Source organism: Drosophila kikkawai, chromosome 2L, assembly GCF_030179895.1.
Source record: "Drosophila kikkawai strain 14028-0561.14 chromosome 2L, DkikHiC1v2, whole genome shotgun sequence".
Classification (NCBI taxonomy): Eukaryota; Metazoa; Arthropoda; class Insecta; order Diptera; family Drosophilidae; genus Drosophila; species Drosophila kikkawai.
The window spans coordinates 22058873-22085636 of record NC_091728.1 but is presented as its reverse complement, the minus strand read 5'-3'; the positions used below and the strand labels follow the sequence as shown (position 1 = coordinate 22085636).

The window sequence follows — 26764 nt, the reverse complement described above, 5'->3', positions numbered from 1 at the left end:
CCGATGACGATGCCGTTTCCTGTCCATCGCTGCGGTAGGGGGTTAAGTGGAGTGAAGAGTTCTGCTGCCGCCGCCGCAGTTATTCAGCCACCGCGGATTCGAGTGTTCGGCTGAATGTTTATTCTTTTTTCAACGCTTTTTCACTTGTGCTCTGCCGCAGTTTTTGTCATCGCGTACAGTCCATTTCTCAGTGAAGATGAGTGGTGGATTGAAGAGCTCGAAGAGCTCCATCGTTTGAAAATAAGTTGGCAAAGAAATACCGGACACTAAGGAAATTGAACTAGGAAAATTAAGAGGCAACTCGAGCGATTAGTAACGAGTCTATCATAAAGTTAGTTTCTAAAAGCCACATGTTGTAAGTCATTCATGGATTTCCGAATAATTTAAAACCCTTTTCCGGTATTACCCACACTCACCTGGCACTATAATCGTGTCGTTCTTCATCCAGTAGTTGATGGACTTGGGATACGCCTCCGACTGGCATTCCAGAGTTATGTTCTGCGAGAGGGCGGCGCCAACTAATTGATTCTGTATCCAAATCATGGGTGGAACTGTAAAACAGCAGTAAAATGCCACAGCCAGGCGTCGTATATATAGTGTATGGGCTAGAATGTGTTGTGTCAGGTGTGGAATGTTCAGGTGATTGGGGGGAATGCATTCGAATGTAGCCCAGTGAGTGGGAAACAAAGAATTCCCATTTATCGAGAGAAATTCCGTCCGATATCGTTATTATTGTTTTTCTATTGCTTTATGCTGCCGCTCGGCAATTCGCTGCGGTTGCCATTTATTGTTTCGAATTAATTGCTTTTTAATTTTATATATATGAAAGCCACACAAAAAATGCTTTGCCAGTGGAGTTGAAACTTATTCGAACCGAATTGCGGTTAGAATCGAAGGCAAAACTTTGGCTCAAACATGTGCCATGAAGTTACCCAACAAATTGTTGAGCCATTCTCATTTTTATTTAATTAGGAAGCGAGAGAGGGAGTCAGGGCAAAGTGCTCTAAAAATGCTAACTAGCTGCAGGGGGTCGGGTGCTGAGCACACACTTAATTATTTGCTTTATGCATGGCACCTAAAAGTGTACAGCATTTTCCGGCACCCCACTCCCCAGGGCTCTCCCTGGGAAAATTAAAATGCAGGACATATTTAGCCTGGCAAGATTTCGAGTGGCGCTTTGTGTGTGCGTCGCAATGGCAGTCTGTGACTCTGTCTGGGCCCTGCTGTGGTCTCGTCTGGAGCGGAGCATCCTGCTCCTGGCACCCTGCACCATGCGGTGCTCTGGCGCAGAACTATAAATATTTAAATATGCTAAAATTGATGGGACCCGCCCAGCCCCGAATACTCACAGTGCACAATGAGCATCACACGCTTGCTGACTGTTGGCGGAATGCCATTGGAGGCGATGCACAGATAGGCGCCCATGTTCAGCCGGTTCACTTTGGCGATGGTCAGGAAGGATCCATTGTAGGCGACGGCTGCGAAAAACCAATGGAGTACGATTAATATCGAAGGCACCGATGGGTTAAATCTATGACAGCAATCGCTTCTCGCGCTGCCGCATTCTCAATTCCTACTTATAAGCCAGAATGTCGTTGCATCCGGCTGCATATTCACATTCACATTCAGATTTCGATTCGGATTCAGATTTAGATTCAAATTCAAGTGACTCTTCTTCAGCCCACAGGAAAAATGCTCTCAAACACACACTCTGCCAAGTCAAGTTGTTCCTGCAGCTAATCATCTCGCTCTCATTGCATATGCAACTTGGAAAATCTCTATTCAGACACGGGAAAAAACTAATCTGTTACTTGAAAAATGAAGTAACTTATGTAGAATCTTTTGGAGGTACATAAAATATTACTCATTCGCAGTGTGGACAATAGATTAAAATATAAACAAAAAGAAAATGTAAATCTTGGCATATTTTTCACAACTTAAATAAATAATACTGTAAAGCAAGCTTAAAAAATATTTAATAATGATAAAGGTATTCTTGAATACCTACTGATTTCTATTACCAATTCTGCTGCATAGTTTTTCCCCCAGTGCATTGCCAACCTTCATCGGAGGCATCTACTCCCCTGACAATGCCTGTGCAGCGCTGGTAATTTCGAATCTCACAAATTCCGCATGTCTGCCTTCTTTTGCCGTACTCATATGGCATGCAACTCGTTTGCCATGCCATCCACGGCTGCCTAGCATCTATCATATAGAATATAGTATTCTGCCGAAAATAAATTTCAAGATTTTCCGGTGATGTTCTTTTTATCTCATCCTGATTACAGGATGCAGTGTAACCCACTTCAAGTCGATTAGACCAACACACATTCCACTCAAAAACCGTTCAGCCATTTGCACGCCAGAGTAACCCTAATAAGGCAAATTGCAGGGCTCTGGATTTGTTATTAGTCGAGCGCACACACACCCGGCCTCGACTTAATTACGGCCAGAGTGGAAGTAACTTTAAAATGTTTTGTAATGAAATTTAATGCTCAGCAGGCACGCACTCACCCTCGGCTCCATTGGGCAGCGGTATCAGTTCGCCACCTTCGCGGCGCCAGGTTATCGTGGGGGTCGGGGATCCCGTCGCGGCACACTTGAGGGTTACGTTGGAGCCCTCACGTATTACCATATCGGTGCTAGTCGGATAGTCCAGTATGTCGGGGGGCACTGTGTGTGTGTGTGTTCCGAACACGTGCGCCAACGTGTGCGGGGAGACAGCGATACCGAGTTCCAGTTTCAGGCAACATATTATTCATACGCCGCGTGGGCCGGCCAACAAATTGTTTGCGCGAACCGTTGGCCAGGTGTCAGACAGGTGGGAGTTTCAGAGTCAGTTGCAGGTTCAGCAGTTGTTGTTATTTTTGATGATGAAGTAGATTGCATGAAAGAGACGAATTTTAATTGAGACATTTTCATTAAGCTTTTGAAGACTGTGTTGTTGTGGACAAAGTGTTGTTAACAAGGACCCAGAACCAATTTGTAGGATCCCAAATTAAGGCTGCAATTTCTCTCTGGAAACTGGCATTGCCATTTAGAAAGAAGCCACAATTAAATAAAAGCTTATTCCCTTTTCCTCTGCCCCTTGCCATGGCAGACGGACGACAGGTAGCTCAACGAATTCTGAAAATTTGGCATTTGGCCACAGAAAAAGCTGAAGCGCTTTGTGTCTGTGTGTGCGTCTCTTGCCTGTCTTTACACTTAATTATAATTTTACGCCTGGCAAATCGCTCGTTGCCAAAAAATAAAATGAGACTGCGGGCTAAAGCTAGTGTCACATTATGAATGAGGGCGTGCTGATGGAGCCAGCTTGCTGGGGGACGAAAACATAACATTTAATTACGGAAAACATTTAGTTTTTATGTCCTTACAAAGTGAATGCCAAAGGATAAGATAGACTGTAAATGGCGTGTAGGACTTATACATTTATTATTCTTACAGAAAATGTATTTTGTATTAAAGGTAAAAAGGTTGGATAAAAATATTAATAAAAGGAATTAAGAGTATTTTAATAATTATAGCATTAAAAGAAGTTGTATTCCTGAATTAGATATTTCAAAATTGGAGTCTCAAATATTTTCTAAAAATATCTTTAATTATTTTGTTTAAATGGTTAACTTACAGTTACCTAAACATAAGCATATTTAAGTCAAAGTTTTAAGTGAATAAAAATAAAAAGAACAAAGAACTTATAAGCCAGCACATTTCGTCTGTTTTTGCTAGAAATATTTTTTATATTTTTAGCAACAAAACAAAATCGAAAACTCTCTTTTTCAGTCCAATCATTCCTCTCGGCACCTTTTCAAGAAATCCAATTAGTTCCGGGAATGTTTCCCTCTATTAGGAGCAGTCGATTTTCCTTTTATTGCCTTTGATTGCCTTGGCTGCCTTGGCTCGTTCCATTTTACAGGACAGGACCGCCCAAAAGCCAAGTTATGACTCACACACAATGCGACTTCAAAGTCTTCATGCCAACAATGATGTGCATGTTTTACAAAATGTACTTTGACTTTTCACCCCGGCCCCCCCGGCACAGTCGTGTCCCCCCAAATTGAACGTGGAAAGTAGGCTTCGCTCCAGCCGCTTTTCCCGTGTTGACTTTTTCCTTAATGGCCCGACTCATGTCGCACAAGGGGCCAAGGGGGCCCACTGAGTGGGTGTGGGCGTGGCTGGCAATTTCTTTACTCAGCCGACGTCAATGTGCGCAGCGGGAGCTGATAAGTTATGAAATCAGGTGAAATGATGTGTGATTAAATTGGCGACGCAGAAATTAATTTCAATTGGATTGAGATGGCGGCCATGGCAGATATGATTTTGACTGATTTCGGGATTATCGGGTCAAAGAGAACTTAAAGCGTCAAAACAATGAAACAAATTGAAATTTAAAGTATTTTTGTGGCTTAAATCCCTCCTAAAGCTGACTCTATCAATGTTGGGCAATTGTATTTCAAATATTCCCCAAAAATTATATTTTTTCCCAGTTGTTATTTTTTCGTTTTCCTTATTTTTATTTTCTATTTTTGAAAGCTCTTTTCAAAACAATCCAGCTCAGGGGACTGGCTGCAAACCCCACAGCTTAGGTCAGCCTATGACCATTTAACCATGGGCAAACCGCCACTGAGAAACATATTGCTCTATATAAATTATTCAATGCCTGGCTGGCTTCCCCACGCAGCCACATGTATACATATATGTGCCTTTGGTTAAATAAAAACAATCATCGCCCCCAGGAACAACAAACAGACCGACCGACAAACAAGGCAAAACGAGCCCAGGAAACTTCAGAGTTGAAAATACGAGGCAAATTCGACAATGTCAACCGAAAATATGCTCACAATTTATTTCGGTTTTTGGCCAGAATTTTGTGGAAATTTTTCTGTCTTTTTTTAAAAGCAGTTTAGTCGGATTTTCCTCTGAGGGCCTAAGACCCAAAGTGTCAAAATTGCATTCAGAGCACCTGGCGAAGGATTTGCTGATTGATTTTGTTGCCGAGTGCAGCCCAAGGAATTAGATGAAAGCATTTTCCAAAGGCAGAGATTTGTTACATGTTTAAAAATAGAATAAATTAATAAATATGTTTGTATATTATATATTTTTTTTGAGATTCTAGTATACTAGACTCAGTTCTTCTATATATAGTTCAAAAACAGCTGCTAATAGCTGTACACATACATTATTTTTATCTGATAAAATATTGCAACTGGATAAGAAACTAACCGCCAAAAGCTGATTAGAACTTTGCCTCTTATCCATTTCCCTAACCTATGTCAACGTTGGGTTACCAGCTCACTCTTTGGTATAGTATCCTTACAGGCTTACCTTTCTAGTCGTAGAATAGAGATGAGAACGTGACAAAGAATATAATAAATATAAATAAATAATAAAATAAAAAAATAAACTATTCATTTAAGTAGACTTAAAGTAAGTACAATAATAAATTTCTTTACTCTTTCAAGGTTTTCAAAATAAGATAACCTGTTTCTTTACTTAATCACAATCGCCTTCCCCTTTATCATATATCTAATGTTTAACCTTGAGTAATTATTATATTTAAGCTTTAAGTTATTAAATTCAAACCTTAGAGTTGTAAGAATTTCGTGAATCTCGTGAAAAAAACGTAAATCACGTGCACATATCTAGCTTAAACGTTTCCGCGTTGCCGACTATTTGCTTATTTCGCGGTGTGGCAAATACAACTACAGCGACGACAACAATAATAGTTGGTTGCCAACGCGCGGGCTAAAGGACGGCGGTCGGTGGGTTGTGGGCGTTGGGCGGTTGTTTGGCAGGGTCGTGCGGAAAAGTATACACCACGAAATCGCGCACTTTGTCAGCGGCAGCTGGAAAAGCCGCGCTGATTTAAAGCGGCTTGCCATTTTGCTTATGGGACTTAGTGCGGTTGGGTGTGAAGCATTTACAGGGCTGAACGAAAGCAATCAACAGGCAACCGTCTCGCTCCTGTTTCGCCCAGTGTATAATCTGGGCGAACGGTCCGGGAGTCCTTAATGAATTTCAACATCAATGAAAACACAATCAACCAGAGTGGTTACTTATGCGGATGGTGCGAGGCAACCGGAAACGAGACCCGAAACCTCAGCTCCGAAACGGGGCGGCATATTCATTTTAAATTCGCTTGCGGGAAGGGGAAAAGACCACCCGCTCCCCCGTCCTGTCTGCCCTGAGGTTTTTCGGTGCCGCTCCGAAGTCTACGCCGTCTGAATAATTAACGCCAGGACATGGACGAGACCAGGACATGGACACGGGCTATAGCTGGGACAGGTGCACGAAGCATGTAAATTGTTTCATTACCTTGTCGCTCTCCGCTATGTTCTGTGGGCCCCCAACTAATGTGTTGGCTAAGTGAAAAATTCCCAACGAATGCCCGTCGCCATGGAGCCCGCCTTAAGCCGAATATCCTGCTCCTCCTGCTTGCCGTCTCCTCGCAATTATACCCCAATCGAGAGCAGTTAGAAGTTGTGCGCCAGTTTCTGGTGCGGCAGCCTAACCCAGTTTCTGCATTCCAATCGCCACTTGGCCGAGCAATTAGTGCAGTTTGAAAAACTATCAACAGCAACTTTGTTTTGGCTCCCAGTTCGGTGGGTGTTTGGGGAGCCACTCAAGACAAATTACAATTCATTTGAGCTTCCCCCCGGAGTAACATACATCAATTTTATTGCGTAAGCTGGCACTTGGAGAAATGTTTCAACAGTATTTATTATTATTATATGATGGCCTTTAGGGAACTGTTTTTTTTAAGCTCTTGGCTTTGATTAAGCTTAGAAATTAAAGTCTGAATGCACTTTAAAATATATTATATTTTAATATATTACTCTGAAAGAAGTGAGCTATTATTTACTCTTTAGTTTATATCCAAATAAATAAGAAATAGGAGCGGTACACCTGCCACTTTGATATTTTTATGAGTTTTTTTTTCCCGTGTGTGTAAAGTGAGTTTGTGGGCATTACGCAATCGTAAACAAGATTCGAATACTCACCGACTACATCCAGGTAACCGACTTGACTCTTCATGGGATCCGTGTTTATTTGGCACATGTACCTGACAACGATGCGTATGAGATATGTACATTTATTAGACAGGTTCGAGCCTTATGACTGTATAGGCAGAACATAAATATTTGTTAGCCCCGAGAACCGAATGGAGAGAGGCAATTAAAGTACACTCAATCCTTCGACAGCCGACAGGTAGATAAGCTGAAAGGAATATCTGAATATGCAGCTGGGATAGTGGGTACATACCAGCCTTTGTCCGACTCCTTTACATCACGTATACGCAATATCCAGGCACGTTTCTCGGCGTGAGTTATGCTCATGCGATGATTTTTGGTTATGACGTGATTTTGTATCGTTAAAATGGTCTGTGTATCGACACGTAGCCACGCAATCTAGCCGAACGAGAAGCGTACAGTGGAGTAAACGAAGCAGTTTATATTTGGCTAGATTTGAGTTGTAAAACTAAAACGTTCAGCGATTTCCTCTTCCCCATGCTAATGCCCCAGTGGCGTGGCCGAAGCTCATTTATAACGCCCCCGGAGAGCTCGGGGAGGGGCAGAGGGAAACTGTCGCCGCGGAGGTGAAGAGCACTTGGATAATGCGCCTAACCGGTGGAAAATAGTGGAAAATGGTGAAAAACGGCAGAAAACGGTGGAAACTGGGCCAGGTTAAATTGATTTCCATTTTGTTCCACATTCTTAATACTCGGGTTGGCAAAGACCTTTCCAGGAGGCGCCTTTGTCATCGGGGGTATTATGAAATATGGTCCAAAGCAACTGCAGGCGGTAGTGAATCATTTGTGCCAGGTTCTGAGTATTCCTGATTGCATAGCTCTGCGTTGGATTCGCTATACGGTCTGGGACACTCGTAACATGGCAGCAAAGCCAAGTCGACGGTGGAAAGTGCAACACTGAAGGCGTCCGAGGAGTTGGCTTTGATCACCGGTAACTGAGGTCGTCACGCCCAATCGACTTCGTTTTCTGGCGATCAAACAAACTCGTCTCGGAACTCCAACATCCTGGAACTCCCTGCCCAAGGCACTCAAGCTATAAGGTAGAGAAATGGCTGTCTTGACTCTAAGCTCGGACATCAATTTCACTAGCTTTCAATTTGTCTGCCCCCACGCAACAGTGATAATGTTAACATGGCCCGAACTGGACACAATGGGCCGTATTAACCGGACCAGATACCATCACCGCTTTCGCTTCGGCAATTCACCATATTGTTTGCTTTTTACTGTGTCACGAAATCACAGTGAGATGTGCCCAAAAAAAAGGGTCACATGAAGGTGCAGAACTAGGCCCAAAACTCAGCCACGTTTCGGTCGATGAAGTGCAAATGGCCAGGCACTACCCTGCTCCCATCTCCTGGCGGACAGTGAGGAGGAAGATCGCTTCAGGTGTCCCATGCTTACCTTGTATGTCTGCAGGTTGTCGACCACGCACTGAAGCACTGCCTCCCGGCTCACTGGCACTGTCACATTCTGCAGGAGCTCGCCGAACTTGGGCAGATCTGTAAGAGAGGAATGAGGGTGGGTCATCAGTGCAGTCTAGAACAAGGTACATATCAGGTGTTTCCTGCATTCGAAAATCGAAACATCTGTATCTACCTTAGTTTCGAATGGACTCAAAAGCAACTCTAACCCACAAGAGTTTGAGGTGGAAAAGGTAATTCAGACAGAGATAAGTCAGACTTGTCTTAGAATAGGGGAGCTTAACTTATGTGGCAGATATTTAAGTTAAGAGCCTTAATTCTAAGACAAAGCGACTGGAAAAGCAGCATTAAAGGTGAAGTTAAAAAAAGGAAAAGGTAATAAGAACTATGAGCACCTTGACATTACTTTAAACTTAATTTCTTGTATTATTTTCAGATAGCAGTATTAAAACTGGACTAATCTTTGTTTTAAATATAAGTTGCCTACAAATCTGTTATCTATTTTCTTTATTTAAAAATTCCTATAATCATTGCCTTTAGTTTGTATTTAAAATATAGATCGATAATTGCTTACCAAGCGTTTAAATACTTTTAGTTTGCTGCCTGCCAGCCTTCAAATATACAAATGAGCGGTAATGAATGTAAATTGCATTTAATTTAATTTAATTTGTGCGCGCAGCGATTTAAATCAGATACTGGAGACCGTTCGGCTGTGTTTAGCATAACCCACGTCAACATCAACAGTCGTGGGCTAGACTCCCCTGTCAGCCAGTGCTCAGCCAGTCAATCAAAGTCCTTCCAGTGCGGCACCCACTCAACCCCCCCCCCCAGATCACCCGTACACCCCCTCTCCGGAGAATGCTCAGCGAAGCGTTGGAAAAGCGCGTTGACTTTAAAGGCGCGCCCGCAAGTATGCAACAGATTTGTGGTTATCCTTGGCAGGAGGCGGGAAAAAGGGGCTTAAAACTTGCTCCCTCTTTGTGTTTGTGTTTGCACTTGTTTGCCGCTGACAAGCTCGGAGACCCCTACAAAGTTTGCGTTACGCATACGCCATGGAATAATATAATAAAATAAAATAAAATAAAATAAAAACAAAACAAAACACAAAAAGCCTGTCGTCAGACGGCGGCTTTTTCTCATATGCGGGGCACGCATCGGTTAAGGCAAATCAACACATAACAATCTTGTACTTAAAATGCGTAAACAAGGCGATAAGCAAGGGTGATGGCCAAGTCAAGCCAAGGGAGCGTAGCAGGGCGGGGCGAATGTTTTTTGATGTTTATTGATGCGGCCGTAAATCTCAATTGCGGCGGAGAAAATGCGCCCAACATGGTGAGCTGGGGCAACTTTCTGCCTGGCGTTGTTGTGTGTGTGTCCATGATTGTCGCCAAATCTTTTCCTAAACATCACGTTTTGAGTTGTCAACGATACCCTGGCTTTTGGCGGGTAATTGCCAACTTGGGATGGTTACAGTTGAGGGAGTTATATGTTGGACTTAATTGTTTATGTAAACAAAAAGGTATCTAAGCATATAGTATATTTTTTCTAAACTAAACAACATCATATCTCTGAAACCAATTGATTACCCAGTTGGCAAGCCACACTAACAGAATTAGTTAGTAAATTAGTTAGCTTTTGAGGTAAAATTACCAAAATATAGGTATTAATCAGGCCAATTGAAACTGCACTTGCTAGCAACGTGATCTAGCATCTGAAGGGTACCTAAGGGCCTTTAAGCCTGAGGTTTCTCAACCGAGCCCCATAATAGAAGACCCAAGTAGCTATGGCTCGGAACAGAGGACTTCCCCTAAGGATTCCCCCCATTAATAAGCTCGATTACACAGTCCTGGCTGGCATCAATGCCGAAACAGGCTGTCCTTACTTCGACTCGCAAACTGTTTCGTCATCGTCTGCCGCCTTTTGCCAACTCATTTGATTTGCCTTCGCTTATTGATACATCCATACAATAAGGACGAGGACAAGGACCTGGGTGGTGCGTGTGTGCGAGTGCTTTTATGGCATACTTTCGACGAGGTGGTCGTGTGTGAATATATGTGAATATGTGAAAATTTGTTACACATTTTTCGCTTCGTCCTCGGGATTGAAAGTGTGATTGTTTAGTGGATTTATGGGCATATGAAATTAGGATTTAATGTGCATATGCTTTGTGTCTGAAGTGGATATATGCCGCAGGCCTTGTGGGAGAGCCCAAGTGCTTAACATAATGTTTATGATGTAACGAAAGAAATTGCAAATCGCCGTATAGCGGCTGTACTTTGGAGAGGGGCTTAGTGGTTGAGAAGAAAAGCCCAGCCATAGGGAAACTCCGCAACTGAACCTGAGTTACTGTTTGCACAGAAACAAAATTTATATTAATTTCAAAAGAACTTGTAGTTTCAAGTAAAGGATCAAATTGGAATTTAACATTTATTTCAAACTAAATTTAAAAGAGCTTAAATAGAGCCTTGTATAGATTAATGTGTATTTCAAACGGTCTAAAGGAATATTTTAAATGCAAGACTAATATCAGTTAGCCTTACTTTTCCTGTTAATATATAATATTAGTATATATTTCTGTTTGTGTACCTTGGAGTGCCTGGGTACCAGATGCATTTTGAATGCTCCTCACTCATGCATAGGCAAGTAAGCCATTTGATATTATAAACCACTTTGACTTAGCCCAGTCGGCAGTGCCTAATGGGCCACTTTCTCAAGCTCACTAGGCGCAATTTTGCCGTCTCCTTCCGCTGCTTTAAGCCAACTTTATTAAGTCGAGTCGTCTTGACTGGCATTCCAACTTAATAAGCGCAACGACAACATCCAGAGGCAGCAACAACAGGCAAATGGTGCTATTTAAATGCTAAACAACTCTATTAAGTTGCACGACACACTCAGAGATACGCACACTCGCCTCACTTTCTCCCATATCCTGCTCCCATACACAGTTTCCAGTATCCAGTATCCCATATCCATGCCAAGGGCAAGCTTAGCATTTGTCTGCAGAGGGAACTGAACCTCAGCACGTTTCAAATACAATTTACAATAAATAAAATTTAAAAGCGAGAAAAAAGACTGCGACAAGAGCTAAAGCAACTCGCATTCAGAGGCACTCGGGGCCCTGGCAAGGCCGGGGAAAGCGGGAGGGAGCTGGGAGAGGAAAACTGAGTTAATGGGGCCGTTTGGGGGCAGGGACAAGGGCGGGGTAGCTGGCAGACAAGAAATGAGCACGTGACGACACTGGGGATAAGTAAAACGATATAAAAACGTTGCGACTGCAGGCTCAGGTGGACTCTGATGGCTGACAATTAAATACTCTTAATACTCATAATTAGAAAATCAATGAGCAGGCTCCTTAGTAAATTATAGAATTTATATCAAAGATGGCTGATGGTTACATTACTAATTAATTTTGTTCTAAGCACTTTGTAATAAGTTCAAGAGGGAACAAAATAATTATTAAACCATTCCATGAATAATTATTATTCGGTCTATTTACTTGCATGTTTGCTATTAATTTAGCTATTTTGGATATTGAAACGTTGCTGGAATATTCCCTTTATTCGTTGTAAATTGCCTGAAACCGATTAATTACTGTTGTGGAAACATGAAAGTGGGTGAAAATAATATTTCTATTGACCATTAACAGGAAATAATTTGATAATTTAAATGTTGCCTCGTTAGGTAAATAATATTTAAATAAATGCACAGAGTAATAAGCTTTCCCTTCCCTTTAGAATCATAATCAATAGCAAATATAATACCACTCCGAATTCAGAACAAAGTAAAGTCTTTATCAATGAACTTGTAACAAATGAGGCACCTAAAAGCCACACTTTATCCTCTTAGTTTTCATTCCAAGCTAATCGCACGCTGCATGTACCCCATCGGAGGGGTTTCAAAACTTTCTGCAGACTTGCTCTCCCTTCCCGTGTACTATACAGAACATATATGGAAATTCAAGGGGTGGCGGATGAGGTGGAATAACAGCGACTTACCTTTCTCGGGTATCGCATTGACGACCGTATCCTCGCGTATGTCCTCAAGTAGCTCATCCTTATTTTGCATTTCCGCTGCGAGATTTCATTCCAAGTGCCGTCGAGCCGTGAAAAGTGTTGATCCAGTGCCAGCACCGCATGATGGAGATGGAGGATGGAGAAGTCGGAGGAGGAGAACCGAGAAAGTGAACATTTAGAGAGGCAGTTAATATTGGCTTGGTTATCCTTAAAGCAAATTCAATTTGTGGCAAGGAGTGGGTGAGGAATATAAACAGATACTCCCCCCATTCGTTCTTGTTCCCCCTGAAATTGGCAAGCGCAGAAACCCCAAAAACCGCACCCAACACGCCCAGAAAGCTGCCTTCCTTCCTTCTTGCATTTTTCCAATATTCTGGGGGCTGCTTTCGGGTTGGTTGAGAGCAGCTTGTAATTTTCGCAACCACAAAATGAAGTTGCAATTTGACTTTTGTGAAGCAGCCGGAATCGATTATTCGGGGTCGAGAGAGAGAAACGGTTTCGATTCCCTTGGGTAACAGGTAAAATGCATTTCCAGGCACGCATCATAAAATATTTAGCAAATGCTGCCAAATGGGTAAATAGATTTACGTTTATGAGCTCCGCGTTTAGTGTGTGTGTGTGTGTGTGTGTATAGAAGCCGGCGGGAAATGTGGCTAATGTAAATATAGCCGGTAAATCGAAAGCGAATAACTTAATTAACTGAGAATTTCGTTTGCAAATTTGCATGAGAATTTTGTCGAAATAATATGCAATTCCCAAAATATCTACACACAAATATCGGTGAAGGCTTAAATTGATTAAAGAGCTTCGGGTTTTTGTAGCAGAAAGAGATCATTCTATTTTCTGTATGCCCACTATTTCTTTATCGATTTTCATTTCCATTTGGGCCGGCACCTTGGCACCTTGGCACACTTAGCCGTACTTATGGTACTCCGCCAGCCGCATAAAATAAAGTCATCTATAACCGGAGAGACCTTGAACGCGTGTGTCTCCGTGCGTGCAGACAGACGAGTCAATAAAGCAAATGGATTCCCGAGCAAAAGGGGCTGCGAATTTTCAATTAATTTTCGTGTTGCGACTGCTACAAGTCGAAGTCGTAGCCGTTTGCATTTTAATAAACGCTGGCACATGCTAACGGGGCAGACAGAAGGAAGGAGTCTATTCCTGGGACCGACTTTTCCCACAACTGTCGCAGCTGGCTGGCAATGCAAATACATTTTGTGGCACAAAAGTATGCAATAAATTCGATTTCTCCTATGTAGATTGGGAGAATTGTTCCGAGGAGGAGGAGACGCCAGCAAACATCAACTGCTGGCGAACAAGTTTCTTGGTCTGGCTGCTGTTTGTAATATTTTGTGTTGCATACTTGCAGGCGCCTGTCACTTCCCATTTCCCCTACCCATATCCCCTATCCTTGCGGTTTCTGGCCCATGTGCAGACATGGAAAACGCATCGAGCGGGCCAACAAATGTTGCCAGTATACTGCTACGTGCCTTCGCTGGAGACGGCGCGCACACAAAAAACGAAACGAAAGCAAAGAGTTGTGAAAGTTGCTACCCAAAAAGTTTGCCTTTTTGGCCCCATCGCTGTTGCTCTTTTTGTGCTTAGCATGACGTGATTTGCAGGCAATACGACGTGACCGTGAAAGATTCGCAGCTAGACTTAATGAAGGATGGAGCAGGGCAGCCCGGATGCCGGGGATTGTGATGAACATTTCGAGATTCCCAGCAACTCTGTGGCAATTGAGTTGCACGAGACGGGGGCAGCAGCAGCAGCCCAGTTGGACGGATCCCGATAAGGATTCACGACTCGAGCCGACAGCGTGGCTGCCACTCTTAGTTACACCATCAACGTCTAGGCAAGAAAGGGTTTTAGTTAATTGTTTTAAAATATGGGCATTGGTGTTATTCGTTAGAGTCTTTTTGAACTTATCTAAGAGGAAGATATTACATAGATTGCTTTCAAATCTGCCTCTATATAAAGGAGAGAATCCATTTAAAAAAAATTAGGTATTTAATGTAGAACTAGTTGATAGTTGAATGATTTATCTCTCTAAATAATTTGCAATATAAATTATAACAAATTTATATAAGAATAAAATCATATGTGCTATTCTAATGCCATAAGCTTTAGCCAAAAATTGAAAATATAAATCTAGCAATCTCGAAAATAGAAACAAAATACAGAATAATAACCCAGAATACACTGTTAAACCTACTTTAATGTACTCTTAGTACTAAATGAGTAATTCTAGATTTCATATACAATTTCTCAAATTTAATTTTAAAGCGACCTTCCATTTTATGTCCACTTAGCTGCACACCTAGAGGGCAGCTACCATTTTGCCTGCCGCCTAACCTCAAAACTTCATTAGCCAAAAAGCACGCGCCGCCAAATTGAAACGACAGAAACAACAAACGCTTCGAAATCTTTAAGTAAAAAACACAAAAAAAAAAAAAAAAGAAACGGGCGTAGAAGGTCGGGTAGGAGTACGTTGAGCGCTATAAATTGCATGGCGGCGGAGAATAAATGTAAAGTAAATGGCGCTAATTCAAAGTAGATTTATTTATTATGCCATTTTTCCTGCGGCACAGCGCCAAGAAATATGCCTTAAATTTCCCATCCGAACATTGTCGCTGGCAGACAATGAGACAGCTACAAGCTACCAGGAGCAGGCAGCGGAACCGGAAGGGGACCCAACAGTTACAGGAAGCAGGCGCAGCACCAGTGGTAACACGAGATGGTGGAGCAGCTCAAACACGGCGAAGGCGTAGCCAAAACAAAACGGCAAAAACAAGGGCAAACAAATGAAAATATATATTTTGCCAGAGCGCCGAAAATTATGCAACAAAAACGCGGGCCAAGCTCAAACATCCTCACGCACAGCCGTACGTAAGGCTCTCCGCCGAAGGCTTAAGGAATTTCAATACATAGACGCTACCATCGCTGGGAAGAGGAGCACCTGCTGCCACAGACAGACAGGGCTCTGTTGATTTTCTTAACGCATCTAAGCCAAGTCCTGGCCGCCGGCCCAGATGATTTATTGGCCTGCCAGACGACGGAGCAGGAAGCCGGGAAAGAGAATCGCCGGATTATCATTTGGGGAGGTGTCAACAACTGCCCCAAATTTGCGCAAATTTGTCTATGATTCCAAAGTGTTTGTAAGTGTTTGCTTTGGCCCGGCTAATGATTCCAATTAGGTGAATTTACACAGGCCTCGAGGGTTGCTTGAGGGCTGGAAATTTACTTAATATAATTTATCAAGAAAACAATTTATTAATATTCAAAAATCACAGGTTTCGAGTTGTAATCTGCTGGACTTTATTAGTTTTAAAATTGCTTTTATTCGGTAAAATCGATATTGAATGTCAATTTGAAATTTCTAAACGTTTTTAATATATCAATCTTGTTGCCATCTCTAACTTATCTTTGACTAAGACTCAGATGTGCCTTATATCTGTAAGCAACACCTTCAAGGGCCGGCCATCAATCTCTTGCTGGCCAAGTTTCTAAGCCAACTTTGGCGGCGCATCACATCGCTTTAAAGTGATGATAAAACTTGGCGAAGCTGCGAACGTGATATGGCTTCCATTCCCGACAGCGGAAAAGCAGATCTCTTACTTTGTTGCAACTTTCATGCATTTCCTCTGGCAATGGAAAGATGAACGCCAAGGCGAAAAGGAAGACCTTGAGTTGGAACACTGGAGAAAATGTTGCAAGTTTTTTTTTGAATGGATAAATGGATAATAATGTATTTTAAAGGATTTTATAAAGTCTCAATTATATGAATGAAAAAATATTTATATTTTCCTGGAAAAACTCTAGCACTCTAAAAGTTGTGAGTGATTCAAAGACTAGCTAATGAAATACATAAAGTTTTATAATTTCTGACCTATATTCCTTTAAAAAATATATGAACAAATACGCATACACATATGCCTAGCACTTTGTTTATAAACTTATGCAGGTTTATGCTATATGTTTTGATTTGATTCAGCTGAATAAATTAAAGTCCTAATGAAATCTCTGCCTCTGCACTCGAAAGTTCTCCGCAGGTGTTGCTCTTTGTTCTTCCGCCTCCATTTGCGTATTCATTTCGGGCCGCGGAAACTTTTGGCTAATTGAGTTGTGCGGCATATTTGATATCCGGCAAGACAGGTTGCCTCCCGCGGGAGTTAGCCCAGTCCCCAATTCCCAGTCCCTGTGCCAGGATCAACATTCGGCAAATTAAATTTGACTGGGCACTCGCAGGAGATCAGGTGGGGTCCTGGACTGGGCTACCTACACTACAAAGGCAACTTCAAAAGCGGCCAGAAGCGTAACATGAAAAATGAAGCTTAAACAAGCACTCGCCAGGAGGCAACAGCGGAAAAGCGCAACGGCAAATGGCGAGCGGGAAAGGAAAACAAGAGTGGGACCAAATAAAATAGAAATTACAAAAGCTAAAGGAAAATAAACAGTGGCATACACACACACACAGCCTCAAAGGCCAGTAGCCCCCGTGATTGTTCTGCTTCCCCCTTGCCAGAGCCACGCCCATGCCAATGCCACCGCCTCCGCTGCCAGCAACCCACGCTCGGCGTAAAATGTCCTGCATACTTTTAGATGCAGCGCGAAAGCGTGTGAAAAAAGCTAACACACAAACACACACCGGCATTAAAAAAACGAAAAACAAAAAAAAAAATGTACAACAAGGAAATGGCTGCGAATAAAAGGGAATTGACAAGGAAGGGCGGCGGAGGGGAGTCTTTTTTTTTTTTGTTGCCGTCCAGGGGGAAATTGTTGAAAAATTGTCAAACAATTGCCGGCACATCAGCAGCAACGGCAGCTAAAAAAAGCCAACGGATATACGAAGGGAAAACGTGGAAATGCAGCGAGCCACTGGAAAAACTATTGCGCAAAGCCATACAGGGAAATTAAATTTGACAAAAGCGGAATCAAAACTGACTCTAGTCCCTTGAATAACACACATATTGAAAGTGAATTAGGTAAAAGGGTGTAAATTAAGTTGGTGAAGAGATATTCAAACACTGAAATTGTTGATTGAAAGGATAACTATTGGATCTATTAATTTAGTTCATACTTTATAAATATTTCAACTTGAATTTCATCAACTTTTTACAGGATAAAGCTACTCTTCAACAATACCAGCAATTAAAGCCTGCAACTATGTGTCAAAGGTGAAAGTCCTTGTGAATTGCTGACTGTTGTGTCCACCGAAAACCTTATAAATCCCCCAAAAGAGTCCTTTCCCAATTATTAAGCTGCAGCTGCAAACCAAAATTCGCATGCAAATCCCCTTCAGTGTGAGGGAAACATTTCACTTGAAAACCCTTTTCAGAAAAATTCATGGCTCACAACGGAATAGTTGGTCATCGTGTCAAGTCATAAACCCAGGAACTGACGACCCAAAGTGCCATCAATCACAATGTCAATCACTTTTTGTCATAAGTAGATACCCACACAGGCAGAAAGAAGAGCACACACATGCGAGCGAGGAGAATATATATTTTCAGGGACCCCAACATTGTGTGCAATGTCAACGTTTGTCCACTTGTTGAGCCGCCGGAGCAGAAGGAGCCGCAGGACGAGGCAGGCCGTGCCACAGGAGGCAGCTTGTTGCCCACAAGTCATAGACAAAGAAAACTTAAGTGGTCACTTGTGTGTGTGTGGGTAGAGGAAGAGCCACAGACAGCGACAGCGAGAGGATGTAGGCGGGAGTAAGCCACAATACGCATACGCCATGTGCGTCCCTTAATTATGCTGTGGGCTCTGTGCGGACAATGACAACTTAAACAGCCACTAAAGCTAACCAAGCACGTGCTGCCGGCCATCACTCCCCCTTCGCCCTCCGCCCTTCTCCCTTCGCCATGTGTGCCCAATGAGCCAAGCTGTTTTTTGGATCCGGTCAGACTGCCAGTCACATAATTCACTTGAAATGACATCCAGATAGCCCCGGCGTGGGTGCAGAGTTCAAGCCACTCAAAACTTTTTGTTAGCACTTGGCAAAGGCGCCAAAGTCGACCTTGTGACCGGCACACAGGCACCCAAAGCAAATAGAGCGTGTTAAAGCCCAGTTCGATTACACTGGCCGATCCGGGGCACTGGAGGAAAAAGCGAAGATGATAAATCTGTTTGGCCGGTAGCCTGGATAAGTCACTTGACCCTTGAGGAGCCACACAGAAAATTATAGTTTAAAGTGGAACAAAGCCTTTAAAAACTTCTTTTTTTCCAAAAGTCAAATTAAGAAAGAAGATATAATCCTTGTTATTAACCCTTCATGACCTTAACTCAAAACCCAACTCACCCAAATGATGTGCAATGTGATCGCGCTCCTCGGACTCGCCGATTATAAAGTCCGGGTGCTGGTCCAGGTGGTGCATCTGCTCCAGGTGGTGCAGGTCGCCTTCGTCGTCGCTCTCCTGGGCGGCACACACGGAGATCGAGAGCGAGCGGGAGAGGCAGAGGAGCGAGGCGACAGCGGCGGCGGCAACAATTAGCCGCGAGGATATTTCCGGCATTCGGCGTTTCCGCTGCATCTGGGCAGAGCCGCGGCTCGTCGCTGCTTCCGCTGCCAGCGGAAATATTTTCATTTTAATTTTCATTTTTTTGTTTCCTAACGTTTTGACTGGGCTATTCCTGTTTCGGGCTGTCCGTTTGCGTAATTGTTTACACTCCGGCTGGTCCCGGCACTTGGCTGCTGTTGTCAGGATCTCTCACTTGAAGTCCTTAGACTTCACTTTCGATTCGCAGTAATGCTCAAACTCAAATATTTATGCGCTTCAATTTGCTCGGCTCTTTGCCGGGAAATTGAAGAAGTTTTCCATGGCATCACTGGAGGCACAGGGCCCGAACACGACTCTACTGCGGATGTGGCCCACTGTAAAGAGGAAAAGGAATATTCATGAATATATGTATGTAAAATATATATCATAAGTGAATGGCATGCTTTTAATTTTTTAACGCATTTATTATTGCCGGTTCCTGCATGGCCCAACCCCCCCTCACCAGGCACTGCAGTAAGTTTTCATCATTGCATTATTAAATATCATCCCATTATTTATGCACATACACTGCCCCTTGAACTCCCCTGTTGCCACAATATATGCGTTGATGCATTATGCACGATTGCATATTAAGCAGGATGCAAAAAACTGTTAACAGTTTGCAAATTGTGCTGAAAAACGAACGTAAAACTTAACGATCGCGGGAGGGATATATTATATTTTTTTGTTAAATAAATGTAAATGTTTAAAGAAAACAGTTTGGAATTGAATATTCGAGGGAAATTGAAGCATAGCATTTAATATTTTAACCACAGATTCAGGGTCGCAGAAATGTAAGAGCCACTCGAGTCAGGCAAGCGCTCCTTCAGTTCCAATTGAGGCGGGCCAACGGGGCGTATGGGTAACTTGACATGCTTCATTTGCGCCATAAGCAGCATGCAACATTTTGTGTAGCCGCAAGTCGCTTTCAGTTACACATTTTGCTCTCCACTATATATATATATATAAATACTATAAACTATATGTATCATTTTGTATGCTCAGGCCGGAGCTTTCTTTAATTGCTGGAAGCGGGCAAATTAGAAAACTCAGACTCGGGGTGGCAGCATCTAGGACTCGGTCAGGCCAACGGGGAATCCGAGGAAACTTGAAAACAAAAGTCAAGCGCAGCGCAACGGAAAGCGGCAGAAAGGCATTTAAACTTTTGGACAAGTTTAATTTCCCGTCGAGTGTGGCTTATAGTGAGTGCCCGAGATAGCCAGAGACAGATACCGAGTTCCTGGGGAGAGGTCCTCCCAACTCGGGTCGCTTATGAAATTGAAAGCACTTTCCATCTTTGAAGGAATTGAGTGCCTGGCAATCAACTAATTGCGGTCAGATCCCGGGCAATGATTTCGTCGCCCTGAAAAGGGTCGCCCATTTCTGTTATTAATATTGCCGCCACGAGTATTATCTGTGCCTTATGGCCGCCGTGGATCATCGCTTGCCCGTTTTATTATCGGTTGACCAGGTGGAAATTAATGGAGAATAATCCCAGACTGACTTCTGTTATTGTTATTCTTTTGTCTGGGGGCTTTGTCACCTTTGTGTGGCCTCTGGCCATTTGTGGCCTTTTTTTCGGCGGGATTCTGTCCTGGCACAATCGTAAAGATAGCGGACGCACAAAAAGCCGAGCAAGGGGAACGGCCCGCATAAACGCGATAACGCGAGCTGTGCTGAAAACTTGAATGAAATGTGACAAATGGTTTTGTATTTAATAAATTGGCTTAACCGGCTGGCGTGTAGCGGGTCAAAGGTGCCGGGTTGACAGGTGGCGTGGCCAGTAGCAGCGGGTTGACCTGACATTTATGGGCGTAATTGACTGAAAACCAGAGCGAGTGGTGGGCGTGGCACACCTACAGACAGTCTGTTCGTTGAATTCGCTGTATATATGATTGAATTTGTGACATATTCCATAGAGGTGGATATATATTTTTCTAGGAATTGTTATCGTTTAAGTTGATTACAAAAAAAAAAGTTAAAGAGCAAGAGAATCCTTACGTTGGGATCAAAAATATCTTACAAAAAAACAAAACAAAATGATTCTAATTAAAAGAAAGAACACTATATAAACGCTTTCAGACACACAATTAAAAAGATAAAGCATATTGCACTCGTTGCCCAACCAAATTATGAGTGATATCCCCCACAGTCCCAGTCCCAAGTGAATGCACTCAAGAAGAGATTTGGCATCGCATTACGTCCCCATTGTTCCATCCATCGGTGGGCTATCTTTGATTAACAGCTTAGAGACCCGGAGACCCATCTGCCGCTCCCTGGGCAAATCAGTCCGGCCAAGTCAAACAACGTCATAATGATAAATAGCCGGAGTGGAGCGGAGAAAATGTAAAAGGACACGAAAAGCCCATGCCGATGGCCGGCCAACTTGGCAATCTTGGCCGAAACTCCATGCCGAAGCCGGTTGACACCTTCCCGGAGCTGCGTCATTAACATTTCTATTGGATGACTGGCTGGGAGGCGTCTCTTTGGCTACGTTTATTGTGTTTGCCTGCCCGCCATTGTCTTGGCTGGGTTTCCGTGCTCCGTTATCGCCAGCTGTCAATCGTTAAATGACAAACAACGAAATGCGGCCAGCGATTTGCAGCCAGCTAAATGGCGTCTATGATTTCCAACTGTCAATGACAGTTGCTAATCCCCGGCATTCCTGCATTCTCCGGCTTTTTGCTCTGGCGTGTCTCGGAAATGAAATAACAAATGATATCTCCCTCGGGTCCCTGTATTATTTTACCTATATAAAGTATGTATATACATTTGCCATATCCCCCGTTCTGTCTGCCTTCATATTTCTCACGCGATTTCGCTCTACACCTGGGCGAGGATATTGTGTTCATGGTAGAGTTTGAGAAGAGGGTAAACTATATAAAGCCCCAGGTTCCATGTATTTTTAGATTGCTTTTACTTTATTTTTGCAAAGAAAACTCTTTATTCAGTGGTAGGTATCTCTTAGTCGGTTCAATCCCATATGACATTCTTGCTCGGTTTTTGTGTATTTTGCTCTTAGCCGCATTCCTAGCCGTTTTCATTCCTTATTCTTTTTGTGCAAGCGATTTGCTACTTTCGCGTGTCAGAAACTGCAGCAGAATGCCAAATAAAGGGCTTGTTTATGTCACCTGAACTGTCTGGCATCCTGGGAACTCCTTGGAGCTCGGTAGCTGTCGCTGATAATATGCAGGACGTGGCATTAAATTGAACGAGCTGTACTTCTATCGCCAGGAACAGTTTTGTGTCCCCTGGTTGATTTAATTTTGTTTCCGTTTGCACCTTTTTATATAGCACCTTGATCAAAGTGAGAAGTTTATTGATTATTCTTTAGTTTATTTACATAAAGTCATAATTATTTTAGGATGGAATATTTTTTATTATTCTTTTTTGGGAATAGTTAGTTGGTTTTAATGTGGAAGTCACACTTTATATATGAAATTCAACCCCTAATTACTAATCTATCCTTTATTATGAAAAGTAAATTTAATATTTTAGTAAAATAATTATAAAAAAATTTATTAAGTAATAGAAAAAGTATAAAATATTTTCTAAAAATGTTATATCTTTGAAATAACATAAAAATATACCCTAAGTAAGTGCCAAATGCCACTCCCCCTTCTGTTTGGTATTAATTTTTGGTACCATGTCTTAGCTGTCCCGACATTTGTCTCCATCTCTGGCCAATCTAATTAATTTGAGCCCCGGCCACAACGTGCATTTACAGCTTTCGCCATAACTCATCTGTCCAGTGCTGCTGCTGTGCATCGCTCGGAATAAAAATCAAATCACAGCCCCGTCCATCTCGGCTGTCAGTTGCCAGGGGCTGCTCCTCGCCTTTCTCCGCCTTGTCTTTCGTTTCTTTTAATATAACAAGCCAGGCGAAATGCGTATATAAAAAGATGGGAAAATGTTTGCTCCAACGCCCGCTCACACTAACTAGCCAGCAGAAGGAGCACTGCACAGCCACCGCAGCTGCAGCAGCACCAGCAGTTGCATTTCCCTCAAAGTGTGTATTTTTTTCGCCTTGCATTTGATTAACCTACAAAAAGGCGTTCGGGCATGGGCAGCTGCTGGGGCCTGGGGGGCGTGGCCGATTGTTGCGGCGTTCCTCTGCTTTTCTTAACGGGAAACTTTAATAAAAAGCGGGCACTGCATGGGGGAGAGGCGAGGAGATGCTGCTGCTGCTGCTGCAGCGCGGATGAAAATGCATAAATGCATAAAAAATTGGCCAGCTTACAAGCAGCTTTACATATGCAATGCGGGCTTGCTATAAGTGTATGTGTGTTTATGTCTGTGTATGTATGTGTATGTGTGTGTGTCAACATTGTTGCAAGCAGCCATTTTTCCGACACGTGTTTGCTTTCCCCCACTTCCGTTTCCTGGCCATTGATGTGACTCTCGTTGGGTCGCAGAGAGCTGCAGCAGAATTTCAGATTTTCAGATCGGGTCTTTAAAGAGTTTTTCGAAAATGCAATTAATATTTGCAAAATCTACAGGCTGGCTTGCTCTCTTCCCTCTTGAACGCTCCCAACGAGGTAAATTTAAGCAAATCATCTCAATAGCACTTGTGTGTTTTGTTTCTATACCCTGTTGGAATGTATATTGGGGAAGGTTACACATTCTTGTACATTTTGGGAGTTGATAAGCATTATTTGGGCTATATGGAATGACCAGGAAATAGCATTTGATTTGTAAGGAATTTTCTTTAAGTTCAGATATATAAAATACAATATTTTTATCCCTGATTTCGACGTACATTTTTAAGCTTTATAAGGCCTTTAATAGGTGATATTAGTTATTCATTCCTTAACCAAAACTGCAGTTTTTTTAGGGGTTAAATCTAAATCAAAATAAATAGAAAAATCAATGTGTTAAGTATTGATTTTTAAACTTTAACCTTTTATAATATGCATTTTCTACTACTTCCACAACTCTCGTCTACAGGTACATTTCTCTTCGATTCTCATATCAAACCTTTGCCCCTTGTTATGAGATAGAAATGCAAAACTCTGTTGAAATATTTTTCGCCTCGTCCAAGAGTTATGTAGAGGAATGTACGCTGCCAGCTGACAGCATACATATGTATGCATGGAGCTTGTTGTAGCTCGTTTGTGTTGTATGGGTTGGCCATGCATTTCCGGTTTTAATGATTATAACACAATCAAGTGCATATTGCCTAATTAGCGATACCCGGCAGCAAGCAACGTCCAAGCCGCATAAAGTGCATAAAATATTTCCCGCACACTCACACTGCGGCCGCTGCACCGCGGTGTACCGTGTGTGTGTGTATGTTTTAGCTACCGTGTGTGTGTGTGTGTTTATATGGTGGCGCATATTTTATGTCGCTTATTGGAAGGCATGCCACTACACTCAAAAAAAGCAAATTATATTGAACAATATCCTTGTCAAAACTAGAACTTTTTATATGAAGTTATATAAGTTTCTTAAATTACTTTTATTTATTAACAAGCTTTGATTAAAATGTACTAAATATTGTCTGAATTTTGTAATAACAGTCTATACTTTTTTCAGTGTTCTCTTTCTATCGTATATTTCCCATACGCTCGTTCAGGGTACAAATTTCGTGTTCCCGTTGTTTATAGGAAATTCGTTTGGGGTGTGCATGTGCGAAAATATTGCGTGTAATTGTGTGGTCGGCTACCCGTTTTATTTGATAGTTTTCCACCAAAGCTCCACCCCCTCTCGCCCAGCTATTCATTAGGACTGGCCAACAGCGCTTTAGCAAGTGGTAGTAACAACAAAGCCAAATTTTATTTCATTCTCTCAGCTTGTCTGACACTTGATGTGGGTCCGAATAATTCAGTTATTTGAGGCTTTGCTCTGTTTTCCATCATAAACAAAATGTAACAGGGCAAATATTGTCAGAAAGTGTGCTGCTTAAGCTGCGTCGTTAGTGAATAATTACTGAAAAGTGCAAAGAATTGAAGCTCTATTTATAAAATGTTTTAGGTAGGGAAATGTTTTGATTAATATTGGTTTGTTATGTGTTTTGAGAAAAATAATAAATAATATCGGAAGACTATTATCGATCAATGCTAAGTTTCTATAGCCAATTGAATAAATTTACTGACCAAGTCTATTAACTAAATACAGGAAATTCCACAGTAAAATAAATTGACATTTAATGTCATTAAATATTTAAAATATTGGTTAATAAAAGTGTATATAAACTAGTCATTTATAAAAATATTATTGAAACAAATTTGTAGTTTCTAAAAAATGATTTAAAATGCTAATACAATTTTGGATTCGCTTCATGAAGTTTATGAATGCTCCTCTGTTAGGATCCATTTCGGAGGCCTCAGGTACGAAATGTAACCAGTAAATAAAAGGTTTCTTTTGGCTTAAATATCTGAGATATTTTCAAAGAAAAGACTCTTGTCAACTTCAAAACCGATACCCTATCTTCAAACATAACCATTTAACCATCATAAAAAAGTAAACAGCAACAATATAAATAAATTCCTTAAAAAAAAAGATTTTTAATATTTAATTTGTAGATCTCAAAACCCAAATATAGTTTAAATACATTAACATAATGATTATATTTTCCCAATGCTAGCTTTAATCTCGCATGTGTGTGGCCTGATGCTGTTTTTAATCGTTTTAATTATAACGATAATTATCGTTTTTGGCACAAAGAAAATGTAATGTCAAATTTCCCTTTGTTGTCAAGAACTTGTGAAAGTAATTTCGCTTTTTTTCCGTAATTTTTCCATAATTCCATTTCATCCTGCGTGGCTCTAATCCTGGTCGTTTTATCTGCTCTGTTCGGTTGTTGTTTTTCATGTTGCGGCTGCTCTCTGCAGGCCACTTTTAATTGCAATAATTAAATGTCAAATTAAATCCTAAATTCCGCGGTTTAATTAATTCAATTGGCGTGACAGTCAAAGCAAAATCCCGAAACACCGCAGCTGCACAATGCCGCTAGGGTTCTTCCATAAATGCCAATGCCTGGGCTCTACAATCCAGGAAATATGCTGTGATTGTGAAGGTCCTTTGGTACCCACATATATCCTATATATATATATTATTTTTTTGGCCATTTAATGAGCCGCGCTCGACTGGGCCTCCAAAAATGCAATCTGCCAGAGGGAAAGGGTGAAAGGGAATGCCAGGACCCAGTGGCTTCCTAGCAAGGACCCAGGACCGGCGCAATTTGCGTTAAGCGGGCTGTGAAAAATGAAGTACCAAATTGAAGTTGGCATCCAGCGTCTCCAGTTGTGTCTTGCACTTATTTATTTATTTCGTTTCTGCCGTTTTCCCCTGCTTACGTACGCTGCTGGGCGCTATATCTCGGCATCTCGGAGACACTACTGTCTGGGGAAAGTGGAAACTTGGGTACTTGGTACTTGGGGAACTTCACTCGCGAACGCGAACGATTGTCGGCACAAAACGGGCTAAGAGCTGCAGGCTGGCGCGTCCATCAGCGTTGCGCACTAAAACCATACTAAACTAATTTGCTTAGCAGCACGCACTGATTACACAAAGTCCTCGCCGCCTTGCCATCGGCAGCCGAGGGCCGACTAGCCTTCGGCTTGGAGTTCGTGGAGTTCGGCAGGGACTCGTCAAAAGGCCGAGCTAGACCGAGGCCCGAAGGCGAAGAGAGCGAATTGCCAGGTCCTGAAAGAGCGCAACAGGAGTCTGGCTAGCTCTGTTAGCCCTGTTAACAGAGTGCTTGGCTTGGCGAGTTAAGAAATCAGCGGGTTAGGTAAACAAGTCAAACTAATGGCT

The 26764-nt window shown here is 42.2% G+C and overlaps 1 protein-coding gene across 2 annotated transcripts in view; it reads right to left on the bottom strand.

The window, feature by feature from the left end:
- DIP-theta (Dpr-interacting protein theta) overlaps positions 1–26456 on the bottom strand; it is a 35419-nt gene extending 8963 nt beyond the window's left edge. The window contains exons 1-9 of one of the 2 annotated variants that reach the window (XM_017165320.3): positions 26222–26456; positions 18769–19341; positions 12444–12518; positions 8429–8526; positions 7261–7406; positions 6999–7060; positions 2515–2673; positions 1350–1478; positions 417–551 (exon numbers count right to left, since the gene is read on the bottom strand). In XM_017165320.3, the coding sequence (XP_017020809.1) occupies positions 417–551; positions 1350–1478; positions 2515–2673; positions 6999–7060; positions 7261–7406; positions 8429–8526; positions 12444–12518; positions 18769–19066 (1102 nt within the window). In that variant the 5' untranslated portion in view covers positions 19067–19341; positions 26222–26456. The remainder of the gene's footprint in view (positions 1–416; positions 552–1349; positions 1479–2514; positions 2674–6998; positions 7061–7260; positions 7407–8428; positions 8527–12443; positions 12519–18768; positions 19342–26221) is intronic. The other variant, XM_070283210.1, reaches the window with a different exon arrangement.
- Positions 26457–26764: the final 308 nt, after the last annotated feature.